The sequence below is a fragment of the Geotrypetes seraphini genome, chromosome 10 (genome assembly GCF_902459505.1).
Source record: "Geotrypetes seraphini chromosome 10, aGeoSer1.1, whole genome shotgun sequence".
NCBI lineage: Eukaryota > Metazoa > Chordata > Amphibia > Gymnophiona > Dermophiidae > Geotrypetes > Geotrypetes seraphini.
In genome coordinates, this window is record NC_047093.1 from 126,463,876 (window position 1) to 126,485,029 (window position 21,154).

The 21,154-nt window shown below is 43.0% G+C and overlaps 1 protein-coding gene across 2 annotated transcripts in view; it reads right to left on the reverse strand.

Moving 5' to 3' along the window:
- HMCN1 (hemicentin 1) overlaps positions 1-21,154 on the reverse strand; it is a 461,110-nt gene that overhangs the window by 296,803 nt on the left and 143,153 nt on the right. For both annotated transcript variants that reach the window (XM_033960229.1, XM_033960228.1), the window contains exons 20-23: positions 14,084-14,196; positions 12,667-12,826; positions 5,599-5,770; positions 4,989-5,116 (exon numbers count right to left, since the gene is read on the reverse strand). In XM_033960229.1, the coding sequence (XP_033816120.1) occupies positions 4,989-5,116; positions 5,599-5,770; positions 12,667-12,826; positions 14,084-14,196 (573 nt within the window). The remainder of the gene's footprint in view (positions 1-4,988; positions 5,117-5,598; positions 5,771-12,666; positions 12,827-14,083; positions 14,197-21,154) is intronic.

Consider the following 21,154-nt stretch of genomic DNA (forward strand, 5'->3'; position numbering starts at 1 on the left):
AAGGCAGGAAGAACTACAATCAATAAATGCATGGATGAGGAGATGGTGTGAGGAAGAAGGGTTCCACTTCGTGAGGAACTGGACAACGTTCTGGGGCAAGAGCAAGCTCTACAGGAGAGATGGACTGCACCTGAGCGTGGCGGGAACAAGACTTCTAGCAAACAACGTCAAGAGAGGAATAGAACAGGCTTTAAACTAAGAGAAAGGGGAAAGCCGACAGTCGACCTAGCGTCGATGATTCGGAAAAAGGTATCCCGTGAAGATACTAAGGGGAAAAAAGGCAGGGAAGAAACAAGAGACAAATTACAGGAGTCAACTAACCCAGAAGAGGAGGTTAGAAAGATTGTAGCAAAAGAGAAGACACCAAAGACTGAAGCACAGGGAAAAGAAATGAAGACGACAAAATGCCAGGATCTAAACTGCATATATACTAATGCAAGGAGTTTAAGAAACAAAATGGGGGAGCTAGAAGCCATGGCCAATGCAGAGGACATAGACATCATTGGAATCTCTGAAACGTGGTGGAATGAGGAAAACAAATGGGATACAGCACTGCCGGGGTACAAGCTCTATCGCCGGGATAGGTCAGGTCAGAAAGGAGGAGGAATAGCCCTATACGTAAAAGAAAGCATACAATCGACAAGAATGGACACAGCGGAGATGATCAACAAACTGGAATCGCTATGGGTTAAAATACCGGGTAGGAAAGGGCATGAAATAAAGATGGGCCTATACTATCGTCCACCCGGGCAAACTGGAGATAGCGATAAAGAAATGGATGCCGAGATGAAGCGAGAATGCAAAAGTGGTTACACAGTTGTTATGGGAGACTTCAACTATCCTGGGATAGACTGGAGTCTTGGAAGCTCAAGATGCGCTAGGGAGACAGAATTCCTGGAGGCTATACAAGATTGCTTCATGGAGCAGCTTGTTAGAGAACCGACGAGAGGAAATGCCACTCTGGATTTAATCCTAAATGGACTAAGGGGACCTGCAAAGGAAGTGGAAGTAGTGGGACCGTTGGGAAACAGTGATCATAATATGATCAAGTTCAAGGTTGAAGTAGGCATACCGAACGGAAAGAGAACCATAGCGACATCTTTCAACTTCAGGAAAGGAAACTATGAAGCAATGAGGGAAATGGTAAGGAAGAAACTTAGGAACACTTCCAAAAAATGGCAAACAGTAGAACATGCCTGGTCTTTTTTCAAAGACACAGTGAGCGAGGCACAAAATCTGCACATCCCCAGATTCAGAAAGGGGTGCAAAAAGGGTCGAACAAAAGACCCAGTATGGATGACTAAAATAGTGAAGGAAGCGATAGGCAATAAGAAAAATTCATTCAGGGAATGGAAAAAGGACAAAACTGAAGGGAACCAGAAGGAGCACAGGAAGTATCAAAAAGAATGTCACCGTGTGGTTCGAAAAGCCAAAAGAGAGTATGAAGAGAGGCTAGCCAGGGAGGCACGAAATTTCAAACCGTTCTTCAGATATGTTAAAGGGAAACAGCCAGCTAGGGAGGAGGTAGGACCGCTGGACGAAGGAGACAGGAAGGGAGCGGTGAAGGAGGAGAAAAGAAGTCGCAGAAAGACTCAACATGTTCTTCTCGTCTGTATTTACAAACGAAGACACAACCAACATACCGGAACCTGAACAAATATTCAATGGAAATCAAGCAGAAAAATTAACATCCATGGAAGTGAGCCTTGATGATGTACACAGGCAGATAGAAAAACTTAAAACTGACAAATCCCCGGGTCCGGACGGAATCCATCCCAGGGTTCTGAAGGAATTAAAGGAGGAGATAGCGGAACTACTGCAGCAAATTTGCAACCTATCCTTGAAAACAGGCATGATCCCGGAGGATTGGAAGATAGCCAATGTCACGCCCATCTTTAAAAAGGGATCAAGAGGTGACCCGGGAAACTACAGACCAGTGAGTTTGACTTCGGTTCCGGGGAAACTGACGGAAGCACTGATTAAAGAACACATCGATGAACATCTGGAAAGAAACGAACTTTTGAAAACAACCCAACATGGTTTCTGCAGGGGGAGATCGTGCCTAACGAACTTATTGCACTTCTTCGAAGGAATTAACAAACGGATGGACAGAGGAGACCCCATAGACATCATATACCTTGATTTCCAAAAAGCCTTTGACAAGGTGCCTCACGAACGTCTACTCCGGAAACTGAAGAACCATGGAGTGGACGGAGACGTACATAGATGGATCAGAAACTGGTTGGCGGGTAGGAAACAGAGGGTAGGGGTGAAGGGCCACTACTCGGACTGGATGGGGGTCACGAGTGGTGTTCCGCAGGGCTCAGTGCTCGGGCCGCTGCTATTTAATATATTCATAAATGATCTAGAAACAGGCACGAAGTGTGAGATAATAAAATTTGCGGACGATACAAAACTATTTAGTGGAGCTGGGACTAAAGAGGAATGCGAAGAATTGCAAAGGGACTTGAACAAATTGGGGGAATGGGCGGCGAGATGGCAGATGAAGTTCAACGTTGAGAAATGTAAAGTATTGCATGTTGGAAACAGAAACCCGAGGTACAACTATACGATGGGAGGGATATTATTGAATGAGAGCAACCAAGAAAGGGACTTGGGGGTAATGGTGGACATGACAATGAAGCCGACGGCACAGTGCGCAACAGCCGCTAAGAAAGCAAATAGAATGCTAGGCATAATCAAGAAGGGTATTACAACAAGGACAAAAGAAGTTATCCTGCCATTGTATCGGGCGATGGTGCGCCCGCATCTGGAATACTGCGTCCAATATTGGTCTCCGTACCTTAGGAAGGATATGGCGTTACTCGAGAGGGTTTAGAGGAGAGCGACACGCTTGATAAAAGGGATGGAAAACCTCTCATACGCTGAGAGATTGGAGAAACTGGGTCTCTTTTCCCTGGAGAAGAGGAGACTTAGAGGGGATATGATAGAGACTTATAAAATCATGAAGGGCATAGAGAGAGTAGAGAAGGACAGATTCTTCAAACTTTCGAAAAATAAAAGAACAAGAGGACACTTGGAAAAGTTGAAAGGGGACAGATTTAAAACGAATGCTAGGAAGTTCTTCTTTACCCAACGAGTGGTGGACACCTGGAATGCGCTTCCAGAGGGAGTAATAGGGCAGAGTACAGTACAGGGGTTTAAGAAAGGATTGGACAATTTCCTGCTGGAAAAGGGGATAGAGGGGTATAAATAGAGGATTACTGCACAGGTCCTGGACCTGTTGGGCCGCCGCGTGAGCGGACTGCTGGGCATGATGGACCTCAGGTCTGACCCAGCAGAGGCATTGCTTATGTTCTTATGTTCTTATGTTAGGTGTCAAACTCAAGGCCCGCGAGCCAAATCCGGCCCGCCTGGTCATTTTATGTGGCCTGTGGTCCGATGCCCCCAGTTTTATCTTGTGGCCAGCTCCCTCTTCCTCACAGCCGTAATGTGCACAGAGCCACGTGCAGCGGCTCCTCATGCATCCCACCCTCATCCAGAAACATTCCCTCTGACGTTGCAACGTCAGAGAAAAGGCTTCCGGTTCAGGTGCAGGACACACGAGGAGCTACTGCACGCGGCTCCGTGCACACTACGAGAAGGAGGGAGCTGGCCACAAGATGACACCAGGGGCATTGGACTGTGGGCCGCATAAAACGGCCAGGTTGGAGTTGGCCAGAAGGTTAGACACCTGCTGGAGGGAGGCACAGCATGGAGGGAGGGAGACAACAAAGGTAGGGGGAATGGTTTTATTTTCAAGTTTGAATTGTCAGTTTTGAGCATTTTAATCTCCTATCTTTTGCACTGCTCAGGAAGAAATATATTTGTTTCTTTTTCTCTGGGGGTTGTACTGTATGCAGAATCTTGAATCAGGGTGTTTTTTTGTTTTTTTTTAATATTAGTACTTTTAGTTTTTGGTCCCGTATTTGCCTAGGGATTATCTGTGTTCTGGTAGGAATGAATGTTGAGAAGCATACAGTGTGTTTTGTGTAGTTTAATTTTTGTGGTTAACCATTATTATTATGTGTTAATAAGATTATATTATGTGTGTACTGTATATATGAAAAATGAATGGAAAAATGGTGTTATAATTAGTATTATTATGGGGGCGGGGTCTGGGGTGGAGATTGGGCGGGGTCTGGCCTGCGACTTAGCCTGTGTTTTGGATTGATGTGATTGAGTTTGACACCCCTGTTCTAGAGCTCTTTGAAATATTATGGTATTGCCCTTTTCTGGGTAGGCTCTTTGTTGAGTGTGTTCTGGTCCTGAGAGACTTTTGTAGGCTTTTGTATAACTTCATAATATGCCTGGCACTGGAAAGGGTTTATGTGGCTTTCACTTATTATATGGTGAGTTTTGTGGGATGATATCCTAGTCCTGCTCTGTATCCTTTGTTCGGCGAAGGAGACTTCTGGGGATGCAGAATATATGTTTATAATTAACAGCATGATGGCCCAATGTGCAGCTTCAGGTGTCAATAATTTAACTGCTGCAACTTTTGTTGAGTATAACCAGCAATTACAAAATTTTCATTTCTTAAAAATCCTGGCCAGTTTTTCAGTGAGGGGATCCTTCCTTCCTCCTTGCTCTCTAACCAGAGCTCATTCCTTGCCTCAGGCAATAGATTGCCTTAAGCCAGGGGTGTCCAATGTCGGTCCTCGAGGGCCGCAATCCAGTCGGGTTTTCAGGATTTCCCCAATGAATATGCATGAGATCTATTAGCATACAATGAAAGCAGTGCATGCAAATAGACCACATGTATATTCATTGGGGAAATCCTGAAAATCCGACTGGACTGCGGCCCTTGAGGACCGACATTGGACACCCCTGCCTTAAGCCATCTGGAGGGGGTATATATGGCTTGAAGGTTTGCCTAGATGACAGATACCCTTGGACCAGTCCTATATAACGGTGACACACAAATATTCTTATACTAAGGACCTTATTTTCAAAGTTGACTCAGCACAGTGGTAAAGATAACTCACCATAGACATTTAATTTGATGGACTGCGTCACATTGCCAGCAATATTTGAAGCTACACAGAGGTACATTCCACTGTCTGAAACCTTTGTCTCAGTGATCTTCATTGACCCTGTGTTAAGAATGGTGTGTCTGCAACAAAGAAGATAGAAGTGATTTTTACATAACTTGGACTTCGTTTATACCACCAAAGAACAGAAAACAAAATTACACCGAGATACATTTGTAACACTATATGGACATGTTTTCCAAATCCTGTTTCTCTTTGATTCTGTCTCTGATTTGCTTTCCTGGCATGCATAGTAACTTCCCTGTTTTTAGGGAAAAAGTTGAGTTTACAGTAAAATGTGGAGGTTACAACCCCCCAAATCCCCCACAACGCCGGCGCGACCTCTATTAAGTAAACTGGGGGGGCTCCCCAACAAAACCCCCCGTCGGAGCCGCTAAAAACTGTAATTTTCTTCGGCGCGCGCCTCCGTCTTGCGCTCAGTTGTCGGCGCGCGCCTTTGTCTTTCGCGGGGTTGTCTATGAACCGTTTGGCATTAGTCACTTCTATAAGTAGGAACCTGGTCTTTGTTTTATATAACCATATACATATGCTGTAATACCATTACCTGGGAGAGAATGGAGAGATAAGTTGCATATCCTTGGCCCATGAAATGATGGGAGGTGGCACACTGTTCACCTCACATGGAAGCGTGACATCTTCTCCTGCTGTTACTGACATTTCGACTGGAGAAATTCCTTGTTCGTCTCCCAGCCCAGGCCTCGACACCCTTGGTTTCACTATATAGATTAGAAGCATTAACTCACACTATTGAATTTCATCTTAAGTAAAGTTCAGGTCATGGAACCAAGTTCAAATACAGAAAACACTCTGGCCCAGATTCTATAAACGGCGCCGTTGTTGGCGGCTGCCTTAAAAACGGCTGACCGCCGCATGTCAACCACACGACGGGCACCATTTATAGCAGTGGTTCCCAAACCTGTCCTGGGGGACCCCCCAGCCAGATAGGTTTTCCAGATATCCCTAATGAATATGCATGAGAGAGATTTGCATATAATGAAAGTGACAGGTATGCAAATCTCTCTCATGCATATTCATTAGGGACATCGGGAAAACCTGACTGGCTGGGGGGGTCCCCCAGGACAGGTTTGGGAACCACTGGTTTATAGAATTGTGACTTCAGAAAAGGTAGGCAGGGTTTTCAAGGCTTACGTTTCGGGTGGCTCCCTTTTATGTGAATCGCACCTTCAGAGGCGCTTTATGGCATCTAGCATTACGTCTGGCGTTAGCCACACCTACGGTGACATTAGGCTTTGTAAAGCGCAGTTAGTGTGATGCAGGCACTGTTTTTTTAGGGGCCGGTATGCACCTACATTTTGCTTTTTATAATGCTTTTTTTGTATTTAAAATGGCATTTTCGACTTAAGTTAGCTGCCAGAAGGGCGTCTACCAGCACCTAACTTAAGGCGCTGCTTATAGAATATGGGCCTCCATGTATAACTTACTAGATATCTAGTACTTTATTTATTTATTTTTTTAAATAATTTTTATTATTTTATTAAATTACAATAGTGTAATACAGTAAATTGACAAAAAACAAAAGGAATTGACCCCAAAATATCCACAAAGAAGAAAATCCAGAGAAAACCAAAAAAACTCTGTGGAGTGATGATGTTCCTAAATGGACTTTATTTGAAAGTATCAAAGTTCCAAAGGTCCACTAAAATCATCCACATAAAATAATTCCATCCACATAAAAGTAAATCATCCACATAAGAACCTTAAAGGACCTAGTCCGCTAGGGATACAGGACCCAACACAGTCCGCGTTTCGACAAAAAGTCTTCTTCAGGGGTCCCTGGGGGTCCTATAAAGGTGAGTACGTGGGAAACAAATGTGTGGTGAACCGGAAGTGAGACACTGCTTGCATTTGCAATGGAAAAGTAAATTGACAACATGAAAATATTACAAGAAAACACTATTACAAGCAGAAAGTATAGAATCATAACTATAACTGCCCCCCTTCCATCAATTATTGATATTAACAATATTAAACATCTTAAGAAGATTCAATATTTATGTTAATCAGTATCTATCCCTACCCAACCCTCCCGCCCATCCCAACCCAGATATGTAATGAAAAAAAAAAATTCAGAAGGCAATATATTATCTATTACTTTAGATATCTAGGGAGAAGCAGGGAATAATGAATCAGTCTTCAAATTTACATCTACTATTAATATTTGAATATGGTATGATTCATTTAGTAGTGGTTATTCAGGTCTGATGCACAATATTGGCTACTTAGATATTTTAGAATAAATCGTTTGCTCTTTTGAACAAATCTGAAGGAGACCCATATCATCTTTAAACTAAGTTAAGATCAATTCAAACAAACCTGAGTTTATTACAGTTTAGGGGGTGAAGAACCTAAGTGCACGACAGAAGAGTGGGACTTAGGCATGACTGTATGTGATGATCTTAAGGTGGCCAAACAGGTTGAAAAGGTGATGGCGAAAGCTAGAAGGATGTTAGGGTGCAAAGGGAGAGGTATGGCCAGTAGGAAAAAGGAGGTATTGATGCCCCTGTATAAGACTCTGGTGAGACCTCATTTAGAATATTGTGTACAATTCTGGAGGCTGCACCTTCAAAATGATATAAAAAGGATGGAGTCTGTCCAGAGGAAGGTTACTAAGATGGTGCGTGGTCTTTGTGATAAGGCATATGGACACAGACTTAAAAATCTTAATCGTTATACTTTGGAGGAAAGGCGGGAGAGGGGAGATATGATAAGAGACGTTTAAATACCTACGTGGCATAAATGCACATGAGTTGAGTCTCTTTCATTTGAAAGGAAGCTCTGGAATGAGAGGGCAAGGATGAAGTTAAGAGGTGACAGATTCAGGAGTAATCTATGGAAATACTTTTTTACAGAAAGGGTGGTACATGCATGGAACAGTCTCCTGGTAGAGGTGGTAGAGACAGAGACTGTGTCTGATTTCAAGAAAGCCTGGGATAGGCAAGTGTGATCTCTTAGAGAGAGGAAGAGATAATGGTTACTGCAAATGGGTAGACTGGATGGGCCATTTGGCCTTTATCTACCATCATGTTTCCAGATGGGCAAAGTCCACCAAATCAGCCACAACTCCTTGCTGCATCATTCATGGCATCAGGAGTTGAGTGCGGTTGCTTTGTCTCAATGCCATGAGGTGAAGGGAAAGCCTGCGACAGTAGTGGAAAAACTGTGAACATCGCTGGAGTCAGTGGATTGGTACAGTTGGAGGAAGGAAGGCAGGACCCAACGGTAATTCCCCTAATTTTGGATACTGTGAGTACTGAAAAAGTTGGTTAACAAATGACTCTGATTCCAATACAGAGGCCAGCTGTGTTTAACTTGGAAACAATTTGGGAGGCAATTTTAGCCTTGCAGGTCTCCCTGGGAATTCAAATGCAACAAATATCTTCTCACTGTACTATAATGTTATCTGAATCTGCTATTACGAATGAAAAAGTGATAGACTCGGAAAATAAAATTGGAAACAGTGAAAACACAGGGTCAAACCTGGATAAGAGACAATGGGAATATCCACTATAAATTGGAGATCCTAGAAAATACCCTCAGAAAACATAATCTCAGATTAATAAATTTTGCTAAAGCGTATTTAGTATCAGCTATTGATGCTTAAAAGATATTTAACTGAGGCTTTGAAGATTCCCGAATCCTCCTATCCTCCGATCTCTAGGATACATTACCTCCCTCAGGGGAAAAACAGGTTGCATTGGTCCAACAATATCTCTCAGTAAATAGTCTGGACCCAACTAATTTCCTAGAAAGGTCTGATATAGAGGCTATCCAATGTTGCTTCATCAACTGGCTCTGGACTCTGACAGGGACTGGTTGCTGAAAATATTTTTCAAGCACCAGGATGTATTGTTTTTTTGAATCATAAAATTTGCATGCATCCCGATGTATCTAGAGTTATTCAGAAAAAGAGATGGCAATTTTTACTGTTGCGACCCCAAGTTTTGTAATTAGGTGCAACATTTCTTTTGAGATATCCTTGTAAATGTTTGGTTATATTGCAAGGAGTTAGATATGTCATTTTTTAACCTTCTCAGTTGTCTAAATTTGTTTCAATGGTTTCTCCTTCCAATCTATAACCACAGTCTTCACTCTGAATATACTAGGTCCATTTGCAGGCTCTATCTTTTTCTTTCCTATTATTAAAATAATATAATAAATGTAATTCTGCTTATTTTCTTATAGCACTGGACTAATTAGTAGTGTACAAGTTGGTTTATATATTTTTCTTATTTTGTTTTCCTTTTATAATATTTCATTTGCACTGCTTATTTCTGTAAGATTGTGTTTCATTTTGTAAAATTATAATTTGTTAACAAATTATACAAACTGTTCTGTGAGGGAGTTTTTTCGCCAATGAAAGTATTTAAAGCAGTTTTGATTTGTACCTTTTGGTTCTATACTGCTACATTAGTCTGAGGCTTTTTCTCCCTCTTTTTGGGTGCATGCTGGGTTTGAAGAAGGGGTATCACAAACATTTTGAATCATTATATGAACATATTATAATTACAATGAACAATAAAGAAAAGAAAAAAGCTGGATCAGAATAAGGGAAGTGGAAATCTGCTCCCAATGAGTTCAAAAGAGAGAGAAATGGCTGGGAAGACACAGTGACCCAGGTTAATAAAAACGAGGCAGTTTAGAGTCAATGAGTCTTGCACTGTACAGTTATATCTGAAAGCTATACTCATATAGGACATAGCTCTTTAGAGGAGAAATTCTGTTTAGTGATTGCTACAGGGCTCTTATAAGAGCTGGTATGTCTGAGCATCAAAAGGTGTGTGCTCCTAGAGGTTCTCCTGAAGAAGCAACCCTTCGAAGCTTGGAGCTCACTGTAGATGATGGAAGTAGATCAGCAGCCCTTGGGAGTAGGCCCAAGGTGAGTGACCTATGGGAGCTGCTCAGGGCAGAACAGAAAGGCCTGCAGGGGCACTATTGGTGCTTAGGACCAAGAAGAGCAGAGGTTAGCCCTCTAGAGGGAGTCCTGTGTCTGGTGGTTGCAGAGCCCTGTTGAAGATTGGTAATCTGAACCCCAGCAAGGAACTACCCAAGCAAGGAACCTCAGCAAGGAACTACCCAAGGAGCTTCTCTTGAAGAGGGACAAGGCTACCAGGATGTGATCGGCACTAGTAGCCCAGCAGAGGGACAATGCTACCTTGGTGCGACTGACACAGGAGAGGAGCTTTTGGGAGGACAAAGGTTCTCAGAGCTCAGGAAGAGCATCTAGGAGACTCCAGCTGGCCTGGAAGAACAGCAGCTACCTGCCCAGGAGAGCTCCAGAGGATGGGTGATGGGGACTGGGTAAGGGTGGGCTGAAAAGGAAAGGAGGGATTTAGGCATATAGCCATGACCACACTTTGACTTAACTGAGAAATTAGGAGGAGCTTGCAGCTACTCCCTTTGCAAATAGAACTGAAAGAGGTTTCAAGGTTTCAAAAGACTATCAGTCCATGTTTTTTGGATTTTGAGACATAAGACTAATAGTGTTGCATTACTGTATAAGCATTAGTTTAAGTGTGTGAATACTGAAACTGTTGAAGGCTGTTTGCGATTATTGGCTTTTATGATTAGGCCTATGTACATAGTTCAAATAAACCTGTTTAATTTATTAGCCAACCTTGTTCACAAGTCTTTTTGGCCTTTTCCTGAGTGAGGGGGGGGGGGAAAGAGGGTGATCCCATCCGCTAACACTTCTTTTCTTCAGGTGGAGGCAACAACCACTAAACAAGTAAGGGACTGACGGACACTGCCTTTGGGAGACTCTAGCCAGGTCAGGCCCCAGACCCAGAGCCACCCTGAAAGGTACATTCCACAAAGTTCACTGCAAGCTGTGGTATCTGATTTATATAATAATGAGGTGTTTAGCGATGCATCTCTTTAAAAGGCAGCCTGCCAGTTGCTTCTCAACCCTTCTGTGGAAGCACACCTAGCCAGTTGGGTTTTGGGGATAACCACAGTGAATACACATGAGATAAATTTGCATGTAGCATTCTAATTTGCATTTGCATTCTAATCTCTCATGCTCTTCATTGTGGTGATCCTGAAGACTTAACTGGCATGGTTTGACTCCAAAAGAGGCTAATGGTATGGTGGCCATGTTATTCCACTCTTCAAGGTAATATGTAGAAATATAAAGAAGGAGAAAAAAGGGATTGCCTTCGAAAGATAATCATAAACTACAATGAGCTACTTCAATAAAAAATGTACAGTCAAACCTCAGTTTGCGAGTAACGCGGTTTGCAAGTGTTTTGCAAGACGAGCAAAACACTCGAGCAAACTGCAACTCGCAAACCAAGCATTGACTCCCCACCGTGGGAACCGGCTTTGTTGCTCCCCCAAGGCCACTAGCACTGCTCCCTCCCTTCGCGACCACGATCGCCTCCTCCCTCCCTCCCCCCCTCCACCGAACGTCCCTGTCCTTACCCGTGCGCCGTCGGTGTTGAAAGTGCGTGCCGCCGGTTCTCTGCTGGGCTGCTGCTGGGCCTTGAGCATCTGCGCATGTTCAAGGCCTCTCCGAGATTCTCATGAGATCTAAACTCATCCTGACAGCTTTGTCTCATGAGAATCTCGGAGAGGGTGAGAGCCAGATGGCCTTGAACATGCGCAGATGCTCAAGGCCCAGCAGAGAACCGGCGGCAGACACTTTCAACACAGAACCGGCAGCAGGCCGGTCGGGAGGGGGGAGGGGGGGAGGTGATCGCAGTCGCGAAGGCAGGGAGCAGCGACGGTGACCTTGGGGGAGCAAGAAAGCCAGTTCCTGGGGTCAGGGCTCGGCTCGGGTCGGCGGTCAGGTCAGAGAGATGTACCTGCCGGTATTAAGTCAGTCTTGTACTGTTTATAAATGTGCTATATTAATAATTCATAACTTGTTACTAAGTTTTACGCTCAGAATCATGGAGGCAAAAACTGGGGGGAAACCCCAAATGCTATTGCCTCACCGTCCAATCATCGCGTATGTAAAGGTGAACAGAATTTCAAATATATAAACTTATAATATGCCACTAGGGCTAAACTTGTGTATGTCTAGTTGGAAAAGAACAGCAAACTTACCTTTTAACTTGCAAGTTCCGACGTGCCACGTTTCGTTCCTGCTTCAGGGAACCAACGATGATGTACAACATCTAATATGTACATCTAATAACGGGCGAGCGTGATTCAAATGGTGGACTAGACCTCACATAATTAGCTTCCTCTGATGTTACTAGGTGGATACCCCCAAATCCAAATACTTTTTGCTATTTTGAAGTTGTTTATTTTTGTGACTGTATGTGTATGGCCGTGCCCCCTTTTGGGCTGCGTGCTATGGGATTTGGGTGCGCAGCTTTATAGAATAGCTCGTGTAAATCCAAATAGGTGCCAATTAACATCAATATTGGCTCGTTAACCAGTTTTGTGTGCGCAGCTCAGGATTGTGCCCTTTTCAATTCATTTCACTTTGTCTTTTCTTTTCATTTTGTACAAAAATCTACAAAAGTGTTTGGAAACATGGCAGCAAACACCCCACATAGATGAATCAGCACATATTTGTACTTTGTAAGAACATGTCGTCAAGGCTGAACCCTTCAACATTTTGGCCATAATTAATAGCACTTACCATAAACAGTTAACTGAACTTTCCGCGTGGCATAGCCAGCAGCATTGGTGGCAGTACAGAGGTATTCGCCACTTTCATCACCTCCTGGGGAAAGTACGTGCAAACTCCCGTCGGATCCTGCTGAAAATTTGGCATTGCTGGGAGCAATCAGCTCTCCTTTCTGCCAAAGCAGAGTGAAAAAAGAAAGAATGCATTATCCAACAAGTCACTGCATAAAAATTATTCTCAGCAGACTTGCACATCTGGATCAAAACAAGCAGTATACTGTACTTCAGCAAATGCAAACAGGCTTCTAACCAATGAGTCTCAAGTTCCTCAAGTTTTGTCTGAAAGCAAAGGAGTGTAGTTGTGAACTCATACTCATCCAACAGAAAAAATAGAATTGGATGCCAGAATGGCCTGAAAAAGCATGTAAAAAAAAAAAAATGTCCCAGTGTTGGTTATTTTTTATTCCAGTGTTCCTAGCACTACATGGTCACCGTGGAGGGGAATTTTCGATAGTGCGTCTAAGTCCAACTGTGGACGTTTCACGCAAGACGTCCAAAAGTCAGTAAGTGGAAACATCCATTTTCAAAACCACTAGACATCCAATTTTTTTTGTAATGACCTATTTGGACTTCTTAGCCCTTAGGACATCTAACGTAGAGAATGACACGTGACAAAATTCATCACCGTTCCTGTCCCCGCGGATAACCGCGGGAAATAATCCCATGTCATTTTTTAGTGTCTATTTCAACCTCGGTCCTTCTACACCAGCATTCCTCAAAGCAAAGCTTGAGGGTCAGTGGTTGTGGCCATTCATACTCTGATTCTTATGTGAGCCATTGTGACATCACTGATGTGATTGGCTCTTAGGCACTGGTGGAATGAGGCATTATGACATCACAATCTCTGCTCTGGAATGTTGCTGCTCAATCTCAGCATTCTTCAAAGCAAAGCTTGCGGGTCAGTGGTTGTGGCCACTCATACTCTGATTCTTCCCTCTCTCCTTAAAGAATGACATGAAGATGATTTCCCGCAGTTATCCGCGGGGACAGGAACGGTGATGAATTTTGTCACGTGTCATTCTCTAATCTAACGTTTTTGGCCATTTTCAAATGCAAAAACATCCAAGTTCAAATCAAGCCCATTTGGATGTGGGAGAGAGCCCAGCATCTTCATGGACTGGCCATGCAGATATCCCAATAAAGCAGTGAGGTACCTTAGGGGGCACTACTGTGAACGTCACATAAAGGGTGCCAGGTACATATTTTACCAGAAATTCAGAATTCTTGCAGAAGTTCAGCATAAACTTTGAATTTGACACAAATGACAATGAACTATCTGGCGACAAAATAGAATTTAGAAACAACAAATTGATTTTTTTTATTTATTTATTTTTTTTTAAATTGGTAACCAGCTCAAAGTTGTGTATTACCTTGGACCAGATGATGGATGGTTTGGGCACCCCATTCGCTTTGCATGGTAATATAACTGGGACACCTTCAATTGTGCTGAATATCTGCTGACCGTGCTGAATGATAGGCAAGACTAAACAAAAAAATAGAAGGGATATTTTGGTTAGTACCGTATATACTGGAATATAAATCGATCTGAATATAAACCGAGGTATCCTTTTACCCTCCAAAACAGGGGGGAAAAAAAGGTTGATTTGAATATAAACCGAGGTTAGAAATTTGGGTAATCATGGTGAGCCAATCTATAAAGCCTGTTCACCCTCCCTCCCCATCAGCTATCTCGCAAGTCACTAAACATAATACAAATATCTGTGATGAATATATCCCAAAGCTAACATATTCACAACAAGGCCCCTACGTAGGAAAACGCAACTACAAGCAACCACAAACTTAAATAAATGTAGACAAGAAGCCATATGCAGTTCAACACCAGAGAAAGGGCACTCTACACTTTGGAATATGAAAGAAAGCAGTGCAAATTTACAGTAAAACTGCATTTTCTGTTCATAAAATTAAAAATACAATTATTTTTTTAATTTTCTTTCCAGGGTCTTCAATCTCTCTGCCTCTTCTCTCATTCACTTCCTCTCCTTCATCTCATTCACGTCCTCTCCTTTATCCATCTCTGACTTTAACCTTTTCCTTTAAGTTTTTCTCCATTTATTTTCTGCATCTCCTTCTATTTCTCCAGTTCTTTTGCTAACTCTTCCCTCTCTCCCCCACTTCCAGCATCTTCTCTTTCTCTCTCTTTCCCCTTTATTTTCACTCTTCTAACCAGTATCTACGGTCTTGCCCCCTCCATCCAGCATATCCTCTGCCCTCTTTTTTCCAACATCTCATCTCTCTCTCTCCCTCCACCTACATCCAAGATCTCTCCCCATCACCTTTTACCCTTTGCTTCTTCCAACAGAGTCCCGGGTCAGGGGCAGGTGCGGCATGTGAGGCAGGCAGCTGACTCCTCCAGGTGGCCACCGCAGCAGTCCTCCATGCTGTTTGCCAGCTTCTGGGAAGGGGGAGCGAGGAGTCAGCGGCGCACCCAGATTGTGAGCAGCCCTACCTTCGTTCCTGTTCCAGGCCCGCTAAACTGGCTAGCAATAATGAAGCTAAATTGCTAGAGGCTCTGCCGATCTTGATCGCACCCCTCAAAATCAGAAAGTAACTTCAGAGGAAACTCCCATAATTTCATATGTTAATAAATATTTCTGCCATAATCTTCAACAGCAGGCTAAACCACAGGAGAGATGTAACCACAGAATACCTCGTGCATCTAAGATATCATAAGCAAGGATCCATGTCTAAACTGACGCTCATGAGCTCCTTAAGGTGTGAGAGATTAAAATAAGTAGTTCAATTTTGTTCCAGCACCCACAGGGAACCAAAGTATCTATAAAGGACCTAGATTAGTCCACTAAGCATTGTTATAGATGTGCAGTAGATGTAGCCATTTGAAGTTTAGCTGGAACACCCATAAGCAAGGTATTACAGTAATCAATAAGTGATGTGATAAATGTACCCAATTTTAATGACCTTAATATTCAAAAAAGGTAGAAAACTGTCATAAATTCACACTTCTAGCTACGTGGACCACAAAACTGAATATCGGCTGAAGCCTCCAGAGCTGGACTTTAATTTTTTAAGCGCCACTGATTCCCCTCCTGGTTCCCCAAAATACCCCCTCTTCCTCAACCCATGAGACTCAAAATAATCCTCTCTCCCAGAATGCCCCCACCCCCACCCCAGACTTATCTGATAATCCCATTGGTCTTAGCAGAAAATCACTCACAACTTCTTGCCATTGTATTCATCTCTTTAATAGTCCTTATTATAGGGTGGGCTAGCCCCAGAGTTGCACAATTAGAATAATAATAATAATAACAACTATTTTTGTATACCGCAGTACCATAACAGTTCAGAGCGGTTAACAAAATAAGAGACTGTACATATACAGTGATGTTACAAATAAGTCAATCAGCATAGCTTAGCGAGTAGGGAGTGGTCAGAGAATCCGGAGGTATGTCGGAGATACAAGGCAGGGTAAAAAGCCTTTGATTTTTTGGATTCTTTTCCAGAATTAAGTTAAAAATGTGCATATGTATGACAGAAATCTCTATACAAAGCCATGTTTTTTTGCTTTACCAGGACTGCCATTAAAGCACTTGTTCCTCATTCGAGCCATTTAACCAATTCTTCAACTGTCCATGCTCCCCACTCCTTTTATCCCCCCCTCCACTCAACCCTCAGTTCTCATCTGTAAAAGATGTGGATCAACTATTCCAATAGCAAATTTGTACAACTTTGCTGAGCATGGATACATTTCTAGATAAATGGCAGTTTGCACTTATTGCAGCCAGAGTTGTGGCCTACATCCCTCTATTCTCTGTTTAAACATGAGGGTCATTTATTTTTGCAACCTCAGTTCATGTCCTTAGTTCTAATGCTTCCCTATCTCTGAAAAAAACAAACAAGCCCCAGTTTGCATATTAAAACTTTTCAAGTACGGTACTTGTATTTAAATATCTGTGTCGCATCTCCCCTGTCCCTCCTTTTCCCTTGGGTATATGTATTCAGGCCTTGTTGCTTTTCTCTGAGCAGTTTCAAGTCTTTTTGTGTCCTTAGAGAAATACAGTTTCCAATACTACAAGTGGGGCCTCGCCATTAACATGTCTTTTCTTCTGTGGGTCATCTCTCTCTCTCTCTCTCTTTCTAGCTTTAGCCATCACCTTGTCACATTGTTTCACCATCTTGAGATCCTCAGATGCTTTCACCTCAAGGTCCCTGTTCTAATCAGCCTTTCGCCTCTTAACTCTGCTGCTCTTTAAATTAATTTTTACTGCCAGATTTTATTGTTGTAGGTAACTTCTCATATTGTTCACTCATTCCAGGATATGCACTCTGTTACAACTCTTTGTGTCATCCTTCTAGCTCTTTAGCAGTGACTGGCCCTAATACCAGTTTCTGAGGCCCTCCATTACTCACCTCTTTTTCCTCCGAGTGGATTCCATTTATCTCCACCATCTGTTATCTAACAATCAACCACTTTCCAATCCAGTTCAACTCTCCTTTCTCAACAAGTCTATTAAATAGATCTTTAAGAGGACCTGCCAGGATCTCTCTGAGCTCCCTCAATGTCCTGGGATGGATCCTATCTGGTCCCATAGCTTTGACCACTTTCAGTTTTCCAAGTTGTTCATCCACACTGTCTTCCATGAGCAGTGTGATTTCTACTCAATTCCCATACATAACACTTTCAGCCAACCACGGTCCTTTTCCAAAATTTCTCTCCTTGAATTCAGACCAGAAGTATCTATTTAGATCGTCCACTTTTTCCTCCTCACTCTCCACATATTAGTTTTCAGCATCTTTCGGATTAACAATTCCATTTCTACTCTACCTCCTTTCCCCAACATATTTGAAAAATGTCTTGTCACCTCTTTTTACATCTATAGTCATTTTTTCCACTTATGTTTTTGCTAGTCATATTTCTCTTTCCTTTTTTAAATTTATTCCAGTAATCTTTTCTGTATTCCTCTTCTTATGCTCTTCCTGTATGTCTTGAAAGTTGTCTCTTTTGCCTGTTGTTGTTTTGGGGGGATTTTTTTGGAGGGGGGTTGAGTCGTTTGTTAGGACATAAAGTTTTAGCATGGGAAGATCAGATCAGGGTTCAGAGGGTTCTGATCCAGGGGAGGGGGAGGATTGCATCAAAGGGATTGGAAGTTCTAAGCCTGGGTGATATTGGATTGGGTGTGTCAAGAAGATGTGGGATCTGACTTAGGGAAGGATAGGATCGGGTAGGGATGGTCCAGCTAGAGAGTCAGGGCAGTAAGGTGAGAGAGCTCTTTGGAGCTAGGCACAAGAGTGTGTGTTTTAATTAGACTGTGGAGAATAGTAGTAGTCTGTGAATTGAGTGCAGGCAGAAGCGCTGCCTGGAGTTGCTTGTGGGCTGAGAGAAGCAAACGTTAGCCCCATTTGCTAAGGCTGCTTAGAATGAGAGAAGGCAGCAGCCTGGGGGCAAAATCTGTGAAACCAATTGGCTGTTTTGTTTGAGTTGATCCTGAACTGTATGGGATCTGTAAAGCGGGCTGTATTTTGATGTATGGACTGAGTTGAAAGTCCGGATAATGGATTTTGCAGCCAGTTGCTCTGTTTAGAGAATTGTCAAAGAAAATAAAAAACTTTTTGATTTTGAAAGTGATAAAAAGGAAAAAAAAAAAGAGACTGTTTATTGGGTGAAACTTACACACCTCACTGGCCACTCTGTGGGGACTAGATCTGAGCGTGCGTGGCGGGGTTCCAACCCCGCCACAATATTTACTGCTACCTAAAAACGGCACTACTGGCACGTACTCAGAAGTCACACGTTAACTGCGGGCTTGGCGAGTGCCACCCACACATAAAAAAATACATTTTATTCTTTAGAGCGGGATGGTGTGTTTGGGGTGGAGAGTAGGCATAGCCTGCGCTAATTGGTTAGCATATGGGCTTTGGTGCGTGCTGACGAATCTACTAAATAGGTGTCATTGAGGATTCGCGTACTAATGATCATGTGCTAATTTTGCAATTTGCATGTGGCCATTAATAAGAAAATGGCAGTCAACCATCTTAGAGTCAGGCTAAAAAGAGGCTTCCGTGAGAAGGACACTCACTTTCTAGCATTGCTTAGTAAAAGGACCCCTTACTTAGAGTGTTGTTTTGGCAATTTTATCGAGTCATTTTAATAACTTTAAAAAATATGTACTAGAATTTTTTTCAAGATTGAATGTATGCTCATTAATTTGTAGGTTAGTGTGCACTAAATCAATTCTACTTACGCAAGTAAGGCTAGACTCAAATAGGGCACTGGTCTTTGACCTAAGGGCTGGCAAATCTTATGTTGTTAAAATTATTATGAGAGATTATTGAAACAAATGTGTGCTAACAAAGGCACATCCCCAGTCTGACATTCTCAAGAAATCAGGAAGACTTGGCATGTAGGGTACTGTCACAAGATCAAAGTAATCTCTGGGTAATTTTGAGCTCTTGACCAAAGAACTAGGATAAAAGGCTACACGAGACGCTGCTGTTTAGACAAAGAAAGCTGAAACAATCACGGGATTATTTCGGTGTTGAAATGCAGATTTCCTAATTCACTTAACATTCCAAAGAACTCTAGGTCAAAGAACAATGACGTGACTGATCTTCAAAACAATTCGAAAGCAATACTTTAAGAACGGAAATACTGACACAATCCCTGAGCACAAGAGGAAACAGGTCTGAAAATACATATCTAATTGTTGAAATTATCATTTATTTCTAGGTTCTCTCCCCAGCCGGTTGCATTCTCTTTTATCAATTCTGCTTTTTCCCCACACTCCCACTTGGCTCTCTGTTTCATGAATACTGGTTGCCTGCAATAATCATTACTTATAAATGTTTGAGAAAACGCAAAGGGATCCTTTTACTAGCGGCCTATTTTACAAAACCGTGCTAGCGGCTGCCGCGCAGCAACAGCCCCAAAGCCCTTTAAATCTCTATGGGCTTCGGGGCCATTAGCGTAGCGCAGCCGCTATCGCGGCTTTGTAAAAGAAGCCGTAAGTTGTGACAAGCACCAGTGCGTGCAGGATGTACCAAGGCATCCCGTGGTAATTTTGCAATGTGTACATGTATACCGCACACTAAAAAATAATTTGTCTTTTTCTGTAGAGGGGGCGTGTCTAGGGGTGAAGAGAAGGCATTTGTGCGTTAATCAGTTGCCTCATCTGCATTACCACGTGTTATCCTGCCACTGTATCGTGCAATGGTGCGCCCGCACCTGGAGTACTGTGTCCAGTACTGGTCGCCGTACCTCAAGAAGGACATGGCGGTACTTGAGAGAGTCCAGAGAAGAGCAACTAAGCTAATAAAGGGTATGGGGGACCTCTCATATACTGACAGACTGAAAAAGCTGGGGCTTTTCTCGCTGGAAAAGCGACAACTTAGAGGAGACATGATAGAAGCCTTCAAGATCCTGAAGGGCATAGAAAAAGTGGACAGGGACAGATTTTCAAACTATGGGGAACCACAAGTACAAGGGAACACTCAGAGAAATTGAAAGGGGAGAGGTTTAGAACAAACGCCAGGAAATTCTTTTTCACCCAGAGGGTGGTGGATACATGGAACACGCTACCGGAGGATGTGATAAGCAGGAGCACGCTACAGGGCTTCAAAGAGGGTCTGGACAGGTACCTGGAGGACAAAGGGATTGAGGGGTACAGATAGGAGTAGAGGTAAGGTTATAGGGATAGGATTAGAGGTAATTTATAAAATTAGTCAGAGACCACTGTTCAGGCAGTGGGCCTGATGGGCAGCCGCGAGAGCGGACTGCTGGCCGAGATGGACCTCTGGTCTGCCCCAGCGGAGGCAGCTTCTTATGTTCTTAACTGATTAGCCCAGGATTAGCCCATGAGCCCTTGTCGTGTATAAAAATAGGTGTGGTAAGTCCGCACTAATTTTTGTTAACGTTTGTGCACTAATGGCAACGTTAGAGCACGGCCATTCATTCAGACAATGAAAAATTGGCCATTTTCCAGCCGTGCTAAGAATGGCCTTAATGCGCAAGAAAGACCCTTAGTAAGGGTGCTCTAGGGCCACTTTTTTCAGCAGTTTAGTAAAAGCAGCTTAAAGAATGATACAGTGTTCTAGATTGTACAGGAACACTTTGCAGGTATAGATGTATTTACTGCATATATAAAAAGAAACGCATACAAGCGGCCACTGAAAAGTTCTCAGCCCAATCAACAAAGCTTGAGCAGCCTAAATCGAGGACTACACACTTACCCCCCTTTTTCACAAAGCTGCACTAGTGTTTTTAGTGCCAGCTGCAGCGGTAACAGCTCCGACGCTACTAGGAATTCTATGCGTGTCGGAGCTGTTACTGTGGCGGCCGGTGCTAAAAATGCTACCTCAGGCTCCCTAGTCCAGACATGAGTCCACCAGACTTCAACCTTTTTCCAAAGTTGAAACAACCTATGCATGGACATCGTTTTGCATCTCTGGAAGAGCCTTTTTCTGCCGTT